Consider the following 16,211-nt stretch of genomic DNA (forward strand, 5'->3'; position numbering starts at 1 on the left):
TGAGTTGATGTTTTTCTGTTTTAAAAAGTTACAAATTCCAAAAAAAAAAAAAAAAAAAGTTACAAATTCCCTTCGAGAAAATTGAAGAAACTCAACAAGGTTACAAAATGAAAGCTAAGAATCACTACATCTGAATGAAAAACCCAAAATAAAAATGCTACACACAGAGAGAGACACATAAATAATAAATGTCTTTAATATAATCAGATTTCATGAAATTTTTTTTCACTGTATTTAAAAGCTTATGATGAGGAGGGGAAAAGTGACAAAAACTAGCTCACATTCTCCCCCACTTACATTTTCTGAAAATCTTGGAGCCCATAAAAACAGTTTGTATTACAAATAAATATCTATCTCAATCTTGGATACAGAGAGAAACTGTGGGCTAAAAATCCCCTATAGTTCAGATCTTCTACTGTACTAAAAGACAGGTTACTAAGTGTGGGGGATTTCCCTAGAAACTAATGTTTATGACTGCTTTAGAAGAGTTGACTCAAGTGAACATTGTCCAAACACTACTAAAAAAATAAATAAAAACCTGAAAGAAGGAGAGAAAGAAACAGAACTATAGCCAAGAGATGAAATTTAGTTCCTAAAGCATCCTGCCTTATACACATTTTTATTATTTGTGCCTGACACACAGGATATATTCTTCAAATGCATGTGTTACCAGTTCAGACCACTGAAAAAGAGGCTGGCTTTTCTGAACTGGATACTAAGTAGGAGAGCAACCACAATTTACTCATTCATTTTCATTCTGAGATCTAGTATAGTCTAAGAATGCTATAGAAGCACTTAGTACCTGATTCTAGTGGGGGAGAGAGGGGAGGGAAGTTTGAAAAGTTGATACCAAGTAATCAATCATTTCCTGATTATTTGTGATTATATGAGATATACACACACATGCACGTGTATGTATATGTCATATACTTTATATATACATAGTATTTTATTTTAATAGAAAAAAAGCAGTATTGCATTACATTTTTAAAGAAAAGGAAGTTTTGCTATTTTTAAGTACATGGAGTAACTTAAAATGCTGCCAAAATAAACCGACTGGTCCAATTTAATGGGCTAATAGGAATGATTTACAATTCGCAAAGCTATTTTAAAAATAATTATAACCACCAAAGTAGTTTAACTATGATCTCTTAGACTAAATTAATTTGTATCTCAAGTTGTTTTCTCACGGACAAGACAAAGATAAATTTCAGTTCAGATGCTAGACAAATTTTCTAACTAGTGAAATGCAAACAACACAAATTCTTTAATTTTTTAAATTTTCAATTAAAGTATAGTTGACATATAATATTAGTTTCAGGTGAACAACATAGTATCTCAATGATTAGATACATTATAAGATGCTCACAGCAGTAAGTCTATTACATTATTATTGACTATATTCCCTATGCTGTACTTTTCATTCCTGTGACTTACTTATTTCATAACTGGAAGTTTTGACCCCTAATCCCTTTATCCATTTCAAAACAAATTTCATTCATATTGCTAGGTCTTTTACTACTTTCCATTCCTATTATCATTGTTCTTCTTCAGAAACTATTTCTCCGTTAGATTTTAGGATCCATTGACCATTTCTACCCTCATCCATGGTCTCCATTACTACCGTGCTGTAATAATTGTTCTCTGCGCAGTTTACCTTACCTCATTCCCATGTATGACTGTAGAACTCACCATGTTTTTTGCCTACAAAACATTGTTTTTCCCTCTTCAAATAACAGCAATATAATTTCCCTTTTGCTCTCTGGTACTCAATTCATATGGTTTGAATTGGGTTGACCCCATTTTGGCCAATCACAATATTAGGGGCCTCTTGCCAAATTCACAGCTCAGAGATCACGTGATTTTTTTTTTTTTTTTTTTTAAAGAAAGTCATTTCAGTCAATCTGGGACTTTAGTTAGAACTGCTGAGAGAGGTACTCTCTTTCAAAAAGGGTAACTAAACTGGTACGATATAAACTTAGCTCTGGGGGAGATCCATATGGAGAGAGGCTGCTCCAGAATACAGTCAAACCAGACGAAAGTAGAGACAGGGAGATAAAAATGTCTAATGATATCACTGACTACTGGATCCAGCAGTGCCTAGAGTCAACCACTCTGAAAATTTCAGTTCTATGGTGGCCCAAATACATTTTCCTTTATGTTTAAGTGATTTTGAATTGGGTTTCTTATCATGTGCAATAAATAAAGTTCTATTATGTACAATAAATAAAGTTCTGCAATAAATAAAGATACTCATAGTCTAAAGTACCAGCTTCTCAAATTATTACCCATGAATTCACGGGTGTACACAAATTAGACGAAATCTGCCTTATCATCCCAAACTGACATCCCACAACTCCTCCTACCTCAGAATATGTTCATACTAAACCAAGATTTTGGAGATTACATTTTCCAACTTTCCCTGCATTAGTACCTTTGTTCACAATACTTCCTTCTCCTCCGGCACTTTTGTATTTCATCTCCATCTATCAAAATCTGTAACATCCTTTTAGTTGTACCTCAGAATTTGCTGAATGAGAAATAAACCCCCTCCTCTGTCCTTCCGTGGTGACTGCCGCCCTCACTGCAGTACTAACTATTCTGTGTCAGTTCTACAGCGTTCAGTGTATGGGTCCAGTATTTAGTGTCCACGTTGGTCCATGACCTATTGAGACAGACAGTAGCATGAAAAGGCAAACAATCATAAAATGCTGAGGCTGGAACAGGAGTTCCAAACTAATACTAAGTCACATCAGAGCGACTCCAAAGACAGAAGCACTACTGGAAAGAATTATTCCCCAAAGTCTCTAAAGATAAAAGTTGAAAATTCAAGGAGATACACAAATAAGATGAAATAAATCCTGTATTAAATGAAGCTGTGGTTCATACCAAAGCTGAATGAGAGAGAGTACAAATTTGTCTTATTTTTTTTTAGAAATTTATTTATTTATTATTTGAGCGAGAGAGTGTGTGTGTGTGCAGAGGGTTCAGGGTGCTGAGAAGCAGAGAGAGAGGCAGAGAGAGAGAGAGAGAGAGAGAGAATCCTAAGCAGATTCCATGCTAAGCACAGACCCCCACATGGGGCTCCATTCCAGGACCCAGAGATCATGACCTAAGCCAAATACAAGAGCAGGACACCCAATCAATTGAGCCACCTAGGCACCCTTGAATTTGTCTTTTGTGTGAAAATTTCTTGAATCTCTCTTTTTTTTAAGATTTTATTTACTTATTTGAGAGACAGAGAAAATGAGAGAGAAAGAAAGCACAAATGGTGGAGAGGAGGAGGGGGAGAGGGACAAGCAGACTCTGCACTGAGCAGAGAGCCCAATGGGGGGCTCGATCCCAAGACCCTAAAATCATGACCTGAGCCAAAGGCAGATGCTTAACCAACTAAGCCACCCAGATGACCCAAAATTTCTTGAATCTTGATCTTGACCTTGATCCCTTTTTAATGACATCATGGAACTCAATAGATCAAGCCAAACTTTTTTTACAAGTGAAAAAAATAAGATTATAATATTAAAAAATGACTTTTCCAAGGCTAAATAATTAATTTATGGCAGAGCTGAGATTAAAACCCAGGACTGCTGGTTTCTGTAGTATAATATGTCATTTCTTCCAAACAAGTGATTCATATTCTCTTAGTAAATTCTTTTATGTATATGTATATTTAAAAATATATATGTATATATATATTTATATATAAACACATACATACACATATGTATGTGTTTTTTTAAAGAGCATTTAAAGATTAATTCTCAGACAAGTTCTAAGCCAGAAGCTACAAACACAACTACCTAAACAGATCAGTTAAGTAACATAAACTTGAGAAGCACACTAGTATAAAACAATGGCAACTAGTTATGCTATTGTGACCAATACAAAGAATGTCTATCGGTCTAAAAGTATTAAAAACTTAAAACTGCTTAAGTATTTGCAGTGGCCAAGCAAAATATATCTTTGGGCCAAATTCTAATCTCTCATTTATCCCATAGTTTCCACACTATAAATTAAAAGGCCACACTGTTCATGGGTGGCCACAGCTAAAATTAAAAAGCCTTAAAAAACAATCATGTGAAATTTCACAAAATATCACAGGTATATTCTAGATTCTATAAAGTTTCCTGAACTGAAAAAAACTTTTTTTTCCTAGAAACACTTTTATACAGGGGAAATTTCAGAAAATTATATTTTCTTTTATCAAAATTTACATAATGGACAATGACTAATTTCACCATATGATTAATATAACCCATAAAAGTAAATGAGTAAAAATGTATGGAATTCTTTATTTTAATCCCAGAAAACTGAGGAACATAGGCCCTTAAATGTCTCTAAGCAGTTCTGTGTAGAAGAGGTGATATCCCGAAACGCAGGAAAGGAGGAGTGCCCAAAGCAGGAAAAAATTAGCAGTTTAGCAAAGTCAATTACATCCATATTTTGTTTGTGTTTTCAAACACACAGGTATGGAATCATTCATTCAACCATAATGACTCAATAACAGCTATCTACAAGGCAGCATGCTAGGCCCTGGGTAAAGAAGACAAATATGCCACTTATCATCCCAAAACCTGCGGCATAAAGAAAAAGGTGGAAAAAAAAATCAAACAAACAAAATAATCACAATGATTATAATAATAACCATTGTATTATAATGATATGTAAATATTATATCATTTATATAAATGTTTATATTTATATACTTATATTTATTATATTATATATGTTTATCTTTTATATATTATATATAGTATCATCTATATAAATGTTTATATATTTATATAAATAAATATGTAATAATAATAACTATAATAATAATCACAGAGGAAAGGAAAAGAACGCAGAAACACGAGGGCTTGGTTTTGATATGGTAGTCAAGGAGGGCCTCTCAGAGCAGGTGAAATGTTAGCTCAAACTTAAAAGAGAGGTAAAAATAAGCAGAGGGTCTAGGGAGGTGGCATGAAGTAGTGTGGTCAGCTAAGAGACCAACAAGTAGTGAGAAAACCTGAGGCAGGAAAGACCTTGAAGTTTCAGAGCCAGTGAACCAGTCCCCCATCACTACTACAGCAGACCAATGAGATGATAGGGGTGGAGAGAAAGTTGCAGAGATGGGCAGGGCCCAGCAGACCCCGTGTGTAATCTGGATTTTTACATACACGGTAAAAAAGTCACTGATGGTTTTCAATCAGGGATCATTTCCTCAAGGCTCTGAGTATTAGCAAGTGGATAAAGGACTAAGCATCCTTTTGGTCAACAGAGTTTACTAAATACTTACCATTTCCAAATTTGCCACATTTGGTTTGACATTGCCAGTGTTAGTATTATTGTCTCTTAATGCAAAAGCCCTTAATCAATGTTGATGGGAAAAAAGAAAAACTGGAAACCAACTTGGAAAAGAGCCAAAAGATAATTAGTCTGGGGGGTTTCTGGCCAAACCATTCCATGCCTAGTCCTCTCCATTTCATATATTCGGTCACTTGGAACTTCTCTTAAAATGGGGGAGTGTTACATTTTTATTACCAGCATGAGACAGTGAACAAATAGAAATACAGGAGAGACTGTTTAAAGGAAGAAACTCAATAGAATATAGGATTCTGTTTAGGAAGATATAAGGATGAAGGGGACATGAATGCTCTTTTGTGAGCACAATGCCTGATTTAGTTCCTGCCTTCCGCGTACAGTGTCTCTCTGTAGGCTGGCTGGTCAGGAGACCAGCAGGTCCATCATGTGAGTGAACCACAGAGGACCATAAACAAAGGACAGTTGGACAAGAATTAGTCATTCAATGGATAGGACAATGTGTCCAAAGGCAGCTAGGAGGCCACATTGGATCTCAAGTAAAGAGGCAATCGTGAAAGCTTCCTTAAGAGGGGAGGCTTTGAAGAAGGGTAGCCGAGTATCCGTATCATAGCTCCAGAGGCTCCAAACACAGTAAGTCTGAGATCAATACCTATGCACACCCTAGACAGCGCCACAGGCAGAACATCTTGTCATTGACTAAGACTTTAGTAAGAGCAGAAGAACTTTCTCAAATATAAATAAATTCAAATAAATGTTGGGATGGAAATACAACAAAAATGCCTTTCATTTTCTAATGGCTTTTTCCATGCCGTGGAGCTAAACCCTAATGAAGACACTCAAGACCTAAAAATAACTAGATTTAAGCACTCTAAGATCAGACTCACAGTTTGGACTGTTAGGTCAAAAATAAGCACATTGTTTCCAAAAGCAAAATTATGAAGGCCCTAACTCTACAGCCAGAGCTCCTTTACACAATAGTACCTCTTGTACCCATCTGGGGGTGTTGGGGATTTTCTGCCTTTTCCATTTCATTCCTTAAAAATAATGATTTTTCTCTCCTCTGTAAAGTGTAATAAACTATTCAGTTTATCTCTTAAAATAGAGCTGTCAAATTTCAAAGGGTAAAGGTATGGAAGATTTACCCTTAACAGTCTTTAAGATGCAGAGTCTCTTAGAAATAATGTCATATATGTATATATACCTTTACTTGGGGGTTACAAACTCCTACGTGTGATTTTTTTTTTTTTAATAAGCTAGAAGAGATGCGAAAAATCCACCCTGCCCTTGAAGTTGCCCTGCCATGCCTAACTCCTTAGAAGCAGTGGCTTCACAAGGCATGCTACTACCAACACAAACACTTCTGAATTAGCAGCTTGTGGTGAGAGTAACTTACAAACTCCACAACAGGAAAAAAAATTTTTTTCCTGACACTGGAATATTTTACTTTCCAAGAGCACGGACAAAGGAATGTAAAGAAAAGTAGAAAAAGATGTAGCATGAGAACCAAACTTCAGGAAGCATGGTAACAGGGTTAATTTCCAGTTTTGCAGTGAAGAAGTCGCTAGAGTAATTAAGAGTAGTCATTTGTGTGTGTGCACATGTGTGTGTGGATATGAAGGAGAGAGAGAAGAGAGCGAGAGGAAAAAGAAGCATCCAGAGGCAGAGAGACAGAGACTGACTGAATGCGGGATCATTCTCTCTCTATAGTGTTGTGGTCAGCTATGTTTTCAACATAAAGTCCAGATGGCTAAAGGCTAAACTGAACGCTACTCTCACGCAGAAGAGATTTCATTGAGAGGAGATATTGCGGATGAAGCTCTAAGCGTTATGCAAATTCTGGAAAGCTCTGGTGCACACTGTCTAGAGAGGAGAGCAAGGCCGAAAGGAAAACAAACAAAAAAAATCCCGCCATTAGGCAGCCTATGATAGGGAAGCCAGTGAAGTGGGCAACAGTGGTGGGGAAGCTCGAGACCAATTCTCATAAATGGAACAGTCCCATATTGCTGAGATTATGGGATGCTACATTGTACCTAATGACAGTATTATTTACCTGGTGTGGGAACATCATCCAGACCCCAAGTATATACAACTGGTAATTCTATATGGGAAGTGAGCTAGGCAGTACTGGAATGCTGCCTCTATCAAGTTCATAAACCAAGTAGAGAACTTCAGGGTAGACCCGTTTGAGGATAATGTGGGACTGCAGGTGACCATCCTAGAGAATGCTAGGCTTGTATCACAGTCTACCCTGTGATTTTTATATAGCATCCATCATTTGTCGTTTTTAATTTGGATTTCAAAAGAAGAAAATTCAAATGACTTATAATTTCTATGGCCAAAAACTAAAGAGCAAATGCCCTGGGGAAAAATGAGAACATCACAGAGTCCCAGACCTAGAAGGCCTCCAGGTTTCCAACCTCCAGTCTCCAACAAGATTCAAGAGCTATAATCCTGCTCAAGATCAGGAGAAGCACACACCCACTTCTAATAGTAAAATTCAGTCATATATTTTTAATCAAGAGGTACTTAGGCTTAATCCCCTTCACTGGTTTATCCTGCGTGGGCAGGGAATTAAGAGAGCATAGTGATTAAGAGCATGGGCTTACAAAGAACATTGTTTGGCCTCTGTAGGTACCCAGACTTGTACTCCAACCACATACCCACCACTGGCTGGGTAACCCACTGCAAATATCTTCACTTTCTAAGCCTCAGTTTCCTCTTCCGTAAAACCAGGAAAATCATATCGAGCTTCCAGGATTGTAGAATATCTACCACATGGTAAGTATTCAATGTGTTAGCTATTATTACTATCACTTAATCCCATGAAATCCTGCTCTGGTTACTACAAAGATGTCAAATGACTGCCCTATCTACACCAAACTTACCTATAAACCCACTTACCTACAAATTCTTATTAAGTCATCGTTTACTTTTATACTCCCAAGTATGTCAGACACTAATAAAAAGGCATTCTCATAATGAAAATAATACTAAATTATTCAGAAATGCATCTTTTAATAAAAGAATTTTTATGATTAAAATATTAAAATATTAATATGTTATTCAGAAAGTTGTGTTTTTCACAAAAGGTAACAATTCAAAACAGGACATAACTGTCAAGCAAAGAAAAATTTATATTACTAATCTATGAAAGAACTGTTTGAGAAACCACCACCTTCTGTATTAATTCACCTGTACCCACTAGTTTAGCCATACCTTTATTCACAAGGGCTAGCTACAAACAACAAACATGCATAGGTAATTCATATCAGCTAAAAATGTTCATTTTCCCAAAGATAGTTACATTCAATGTTTCACAGGGAATTTAAGAAGGAAAAAAAATTCACACATTCCTTGAAAGAGAACCTGCTTAGTGAAAGGCCACAATCATGATACCATTCAAGACTATGGCAAATCAAACAGAATTATCAACAGCCACACATCACTGTAAGCTCTAACTTCACTGTAGGCATTGCTTGATCCAACTGAACTGTCCTTCAATTTAATTCCTATCCAACTACTTGCTTTCCTTGCCCCTCTTTGGTCATTAAAAAAAGGGGGGGGTTGGGGGAGAAAAGGGGGGCTGGGTGGGGAACTAAAAGGTATCATAATGATAATCAGCATTTATTAATGTAAGGACCTATTTAGCCAGAGCACTTCCATCCATCCGTTAAACAATAACCTTGTTGTTTAACCCTTAAACTGTCCCTGCTCCCCTTCCCCCCAGGGGACTTACTTAAAAACAAGTCCCACAAACCAGCCCCAGGTAACAAAGCCCAGATAAAAGGGTGGGTCAGGCCAGGTGGAGACATCCGATCAGTGGGGGGATGCATACTGTGTCCCTAGCTACCAAGGAGTATGGGCCCCGCCCTTTGGGCGCCAATTCTAACCAAGGTGATAGGCTAGGTCAAACGTCTCCTATAGGGTAAATTGTAATTCAGTTGGTCACTTATGTGTGACCTAACATGACTGTGGAGTTTCCTCTGTGTGTTATAATCTCATTGGCCACCTGTGAGTGGCCAGGCCCAACCACTCAGCCTTTGCCCTTAAAAGCTAGTCTGTGAAACAGAGAAAGGTCGCCCTCTCTTGTAAGAGGTGCGGCCAGAATGTTCGTTCGGTCTGATTCTTGACGCTTGGCGTGGAATAAAGCTTTGCTTGACCTTCGCTTTACATCAGTCTCGCTCCTTTAATCACGGACCCATTATTGGGGGACCTATCAATTAACAGTTAGGACTTGTGTGGGTACAAGAAACAGAAAACCTAGAACACCAGGCACTCAATCTCATGTAACACAAGTTTGGAAAGAGGCAAGGAGGCCCCAGTGCAGTGAACCAACCCTGCTCAGGGACCCAGCCTCAGTCTTGTAGTAGGTAAATTTTTAGCTAATGCATGATCTTTAATCACTATAATTCCATTCAGGCTTTCTGTTTCACTTTTTTTAAAGATTTTTTTTTTTTTTTTTGGCAGAGAGAAAGCACAGCAGGAGCGGCAGGCAGAGCAGGCAGAGGGAGAAGGGAGAAGCAGGATACCTGCTGAGCAAGGATCCCTGTGTGGACTTGATCCCAGGACTCTGGGATCATGACCTGAGCCAAAGGCAGATGCTTAACTGCTGAGCCACCCAGGCGCCCCTCTGTTTCATTTTAAGTGAGGTTTTGTAAGTTATGTTTCTCTAAGAAATTCGCTCTTTTGTCTAAGGTTTCATCTCTATTGACATAAAACTATTAAGAGCATTTCCCCTTTTTATTGATCTGTGCCATATCCACAGGTCTACAGCTACATAATTCCAAAAATTATTTGTGCCTTAAAAAAAAATCATTTAAAAAAAATCGTGCCTGTGTTTATCTATTTTATTATCTCAAAGTAACTATTAGTTTCTTCATCTCCACTTTCATTTGCTTTCAACGTCACTATTTTTCACTCTTTTTACCCTTTCCTTCCTAATACTACTCCTAGATTCAAGTAAGAGGGTCCCTACTCTGGGTCACAAGCTTTAGAGGGCCTGCATATCATAAGTAAAAAATAATAAAAATAAATTTATTAAAGATGATGTGGCTGTGACTGTCAATTTAGATACAACCCGCATTGTGATATACAATATGCTCATTATGATTCAGTCCTATTTTTTATAATCCATTGTGATTTCTCCTGTGACCCAGGAGTTATTTAGAATTATGCTTGCACATTTTCTGACTTACAGGGTTTTTAAGGAATCTTTGCTAACGATTTCTCTCCTGCACACACACCAGAATGATTTCATCCGAGGGGCGAAGATCACTGGTGGAGGGCTGCTCAGAGCCCGCTGCGTGCAGGGCACAGCAACTGCTCCCTCAGGCAAAAAGCTGCACACACGGGCATGAGAAGCTGGCCAGGGTGCCGTGAAAGGGAAGGTAGGAGGGATACGGGTGGGCACTGACCTCCTCTGCCATGCTGATCTTCAGACCACTGTTCTTATTCATCTCCAGTGCACTCTTCCATTGCTCTGTTCTCATCACCTCCTTTCTTTATACCAATAACATTGTCTAGCACCTTAGTTTCTGTCACTGAAAATGTCTTGGAGAGGTTCCCATGAGAGCACACAGAAATCTTCCTAATTCAGGTCAAAGCTGTACAATATTTCATTTCAGAATGTCACCTAAGTTAACCGGTCCCCTTTATGAAAATGAGGCAGCCAGAGCTTCAAGGCCAGCTACCACTCTAATTTCCAGATCCTTCTTCAGATCCTCTCTTACTTTGCTTAGTTATGGACTTAAAAGGAAAGTTGTTACACTTTATGAATCATTTCTAGAGATGAGAGGTTTTCAGGTGACTAGGTAGCTCTATTGCCCAAAATAGAAGTCAAATCCAGGCTCTTTCCAGCCTTCCATCAGCCATTTTTGGCAGCCCGGGCATTTTGTCCTCATCCTGTCATGTCATGGTTTGTGGACATCACAACCACTGTCAAATGCAGGAAAGGAAAATGGCTTCCTCCTTTCATAACTAAAAACAAAACAAAACAAACTTTGTTGGGAGAACCCCCAGAAGTCATCCACTTAAGTCTAATTTGCCAAAACCTAGTCACTGCCCAGCACTAATTGCAAGGAAAGCTGGGAAAATTGGGCAGAGAACAGGATCATAAAGACCAACTCAGGTCAATCATGCTTCACTCCCAGGGGCTGGGTACTTAGCCACTCCAAAGACAAGTGCGATTCTGTTAACAAGGAAGAAGGGCTGTTAAGTGGCCAATGATCAGAATCTGCTACAGTACTTCGGATGGAATGAAAAATATAATTGCAAGCAGCTGAGAGTGAAAAAAATGATTTTAAGTAACAGTGATTGTCTCAGCTCAGTAAAGAAAAAAAAATGAATGAAATATCTTTGATGCCTACTCTAGGTATATCTAAGAAAGTCAAAATGCTAATCCTGGGACAAATGACTCATACATTTCAGAATATGAAATTTAAGGCCCATCCTCGAGACATTTTTCTGCATTTTGTGGTTTCCAGAAGGGAAAATTTTAATATAACCTCAGGAACAATCATTACCAACTACTTTTGGGAAAAATAACCCGTGGAGCTTTTGTAATCTATGATAAAATTAAATAGCTCCAAATGTGACCCATGATGTATTCTTCTAGCTACCAAGATAAAGCAGAATCGAACTGAGTAATTAGGCTGAAGCATTTATTCTGTTAGTAATAAAATATTTTCTGCATAATAAGCTCAAGACAATAATGACTATATTACAGAAGCTGAGAAAAATAATGTGTGTACCTATGTTCAGGGTCTCTTTCATCAGACACAGTCTCTACCTGTTCCGAGTAATTTTGCATAGTACGTAATACTGGTGCTTTCTGAATTGTGATGATTTCATCTCCCAAGTGTACAAAGAGAGTTAACTAACGAAGAGGCAAAAACTCTTCATAGCTTTAGAAGTCTCCATGGAGATCAGATTTATCTGGTATAGCAAAAGACTTTTCTTACACTTCAATGTGGGGTTGAGCGAGCATATTTTTTTAACTTAGTGTAAGTTTTCAAGCTGTTGCTACTTTTCCAAAAGTATTCCAAAAGAGTAGACAAGTTATCACTGGTCAAATATAACTCTGGTTCAACTGGTGAGGTATATCTTTTAGTGAAGTCTGGTTAGATTAATCTGCACAGCTTAGATGACCGACCTTGAAAGATCTTAGATACCACTGCTGGGTCCTGTAGGTTGTGACTATCAGAGAGTAAACCTTTACAGCACAATCTTGCAGCAATCCACCACCCCGGAAAGACTGCTTCAGCGAGCGCTGTGATGTTGATCCTCATTGCTTCGGGTCTCATGGGAAGTGGAGAAGCCATTGCACAGGAGGGTTTGCACACATGCTCTCCACACACATACGTTTGTGACACAATAATTTCATGCTGAAAAACTGCCTAATCAAAATGAAATCTAACAGCAGATAGAGAAATGGTTCGTTTCAATATTCAAGTCATTGTAGAAATGCATTATATCAAATAACATTAAATGAAAACATGTCATAAAGTCAATGGGATCACTTGACCCTAAGTAAGACAATACATTTGGTGCCATGATACACAATTCAAGGAGATGTGAAAGCAACTATAAACAGTCATATTATAACACAGCAACAGTCTCATCATTGCCCTTAGAACTTTGATATTGATACACTCATTGAAATTTCTAATACTATCCAACAACCATATTCACTTAGTGATATCAGAATATAAAACATTAAATTATGGAAGGGAAAATACACTTTTGGTTAGAAAAATAAATTCTTAATATGTCCCCAACCAGAATTTTACCTTTATAATCCCAAGCAAAGTGACTCGAGTGCTCACTGCTATTCCACCTGACCATCTGAATGCTCAGACGTGACACATGGTTTTCATACACGAAATGGTTTTTTCTCTGAATCCCTCTTATTACTCTGAAGAACAGTAACCTACATTTAAATCCCAAGCTCCTGTCTCCCTTGTGACTGTTCCACCTTACAAGCAGCAACAGACAGATGCGGCTGCTGAAGGCATGGTGAGCACTGCAGCCCACACTGTGCCCTGTCTCCAACAGTCTGTCTCCCCTATCCATTATTAATAGTGCTGCTTACACCAATGCCGTTCTACACGGAAGGGCCCAAAATGGAAAGAAGAGCAGATCTATAAAACACTGGAGGATAATCTCCACTGTTTACCAAGCAGGAGACACAAGACAGTATACACCAATAGAGAATAAAAAGATCAGGATGTTCAGTTTTCTACTTGTTCCCCATCAAACGTCATCACTATTTCTCATTCATCTTTCTAGTCCCAAAAGAATCTCTACTGGGTACCCCTAGTTCCCACTTCCTAACTGATTAGAATTCAGAACTGAGTCCTGCATGCCCCAAATCTATTCATCCCTGAAGACTAAGCAAAGGTTGAGCAGCTCTAGAAAGCCACCTCCACTTTGTCACAGTCAAAATTAATTCCTCCATTTTTCATGCGCACTTTGCACCTGCAAGTCCATCTCTACCTCAATAGTCTTTAAAGCTTTAAGGGCACAGGCCGTGGTCACATCTGCCTTTTCAGCCTCAGCTCCTGGTACAGAGCAGACACAACAAATTAACCGAAAACAGCACACTCACTCCAAGAGACACTGGAGGTTATGGAACAACGCCAACAAAAAAACGTGCCCAAAATCAACTCTCCTCTGAGGCCAAAAATGTCATCCACACCCACACGCATGCATGTGATACCATCACAAGACAGATGAGAAAAGGCTTTTAGGTTCTAAAGGGGACCACTGTTCTACCAGCCAGCTGTCCTCGGAGTGTAAATGAACTCTCCCGCTCTGCGGGGTCTATTGTAGCCATACTGACTGATTCCACAGCTGGAGAAAATCTCATAGATGCCAACAGAAGCAACATCCTTATACCACGTACAGTAAAAACAGGCTGAAGGTGCAGCCCGAGCTCCAATTACCTGTACTGCTCACTGATGGGAACATTCTGGGAGAAGTATAAAGCCGATGTCCGTGCTCTCCAATGCCATTTCTTTGCAGGCAGGGTATAAAGGACACAGTTTTCTAACTCTTCTTGGAGCAGATCCGCCAGCTGTTTATGGGACCCTCCATAGAACGCCTCAATGATGAGAAGACTCATGGGCCCTTTCAAGCCTTCACAGATTCTAAATCATAAGCAAAACAATATTTTCCAACATATGTATGTATGTGTGTGTGCATCAAGACTTTTTAAAATAACTTAAAATATTACACTCAGAAAGCAAATAATTTACAGACGCTTAATTTTTTAAAAATATGCTACATCCCACTTTTTTTTTTTAAGTACCAACACTTAGGGTTTATATTTTTGTAATCAGCATTTTTTCCATCATTTGTGTTAACAAGAGGAAATAAAGGACGCTTATTTTTTGAATTTCTGTTTTCCTCTTGCCTTAAGATTACTTCCACAATGACTCAGGTTTTTTTCTCCAGCCCCAGGAAGTTTTAAGCCCTCCCCTGCTGTGATCATTCACTTCCCAAGTGGAATGGCTGGGACCCAGACTCAGTAACCAGGGAGTGGTTTGGCCTGGAGCTCTACTACTCTCAGTCACTGAACTCATCTCCTAAGACTTCCACTCCAAGAGCCCTTTGTTTGTAAGACCCTATCCAATTTAGAATTCTGATTCTCTAAGTGTGACATTCATTCATCTTTAAATTCACCAGCTATCCCTGCCCCAGAGACTCCATATTTAGAAAGAAAGCACATTCATATTTAAATCTCCAATCTCTAATGTTAAAAATCTTAGGATACAATTTCTTGAGACACTGCACATACTTTGACCACCTCCCCATTATCACCAATTTCCCACCTGCAAAGGAAAACCCAAAAAGGGGGGTAAAGCTATATGCCTATGAACCAGCAAGGTTTCTACAACCTTTCTTTAAACAACAATCCCATTAAGAGAGATAAAGTAATGTTTTATTAAAGACATGGTAGGGTGCTGGGTGGCTCGGTTGGTGGGGCAACTGCCTTCAGCTCAGGTGATGATCTCAGGGTCCTGGGATTGAGACCCTCATTGGGCTCCTTGCTCAGCAGGGAGTCTGCTTCTCCCTCTCCCTCTGCCCAACCCAGCTCCCCCTCCTCTCCTCTCATGCTCTCACTCTCTCACTCTCTCTCTCTCAAATAAATAAATAAAGTCTTAAAAAAAAATAAAGACATGGTAAATTTTTCATCTCAGCGAGTTAGCTATATAAGCAATTTTTTGGTTTAATGATATGACTTTTGTTAATGTGCTCAGTGAAATAAAAATGTATGTGTGAATGTAAAAAAAAATCCATATACATTTCAAATTACATGCTATTTCCTATAAGAAGTAAGGAAGAAAACATCACTCTGTACATAAATACTACATTGTTTAAAAAATATTCCAGATGTTTGAATTTTCCTTTATGACTCAACTAAATACCTCATTAAACAGCATATTGTTCTTCTTAATAATGCTGTTCCACAAAATTATTAGTCTCAACATTTCAATGATGCTTTTTAAAAAAGATTTTATTTATTTTAGAAAGAGACAGAGTGCAAGCCAGGGTAGGAGCAGAGGGAGAGGGAGAAGTAGACAATCTCAAGCAGACTCATGCTGAGCACAAAGCCCAATGTGAGGCTCGATCTCATGACCCTAAGATCATGACCTGAGCCGAAACCAAGAGTTGGACACTTGACCAACTGAGCCACCCAGATGCCCCTCAATGATGCTTTTTACTAGTAAAACTGCACTTCACCTTGTTCAAACCAATGCCTATTTAAATTGCATTTCAAAGGACAAAGTTTCAAATGGTTCTCAAAGATATGGCAGGAATGAAAAAAGTTTAGTTCTTGATGTCTGAATTTCCAATGAGCATTTTTATATATATTTTTTAAGATTTTATTTATTTATTTGACAGAG

The 16,211-nt window shown here is 38.3% G+C and overlaps 1 protein-coding gene across 3 annotated transcripts in view; it reads right to left on the bottom strand.

The window, feature by feature from the left end:
• Positions 1-16,211, bottom strand: part of GTDC1 (glycosyltransferase like domain containing 1) — a 391,982-nt gene that overhangs the window by 246,688 nt on the left and 129,083 nt on the right. For all 3 annotated transcript variants that reach the window (XM_080798916.1, XM_080798915.1, XM_080798914.1), the window contains one exon: positions 14,247-14,450. In XM_080798916.1, coding sequence (XP_080655042.1) covers positions 14,247-14,425 — 179 coding nt within the window. In that variant the 5' untranslated portion in view covers positions 14,426-14,450. The remainder of the gene's footprint in view (positions 1-14,246; positions 14,451-16,211) is intronic.

The sequence above is a fragment of the Martes martes genome, assembly GCF_963455335.1.
Source record: "Martes martes genome assembly, chromosome: 3".
Classification (NCBI taxonomy): domain Eukaryota; kingdom Metazoa; phylum Chordata; class Mammalia; order Carnivora; family Mustelidae; genus Martes; species Martes martes.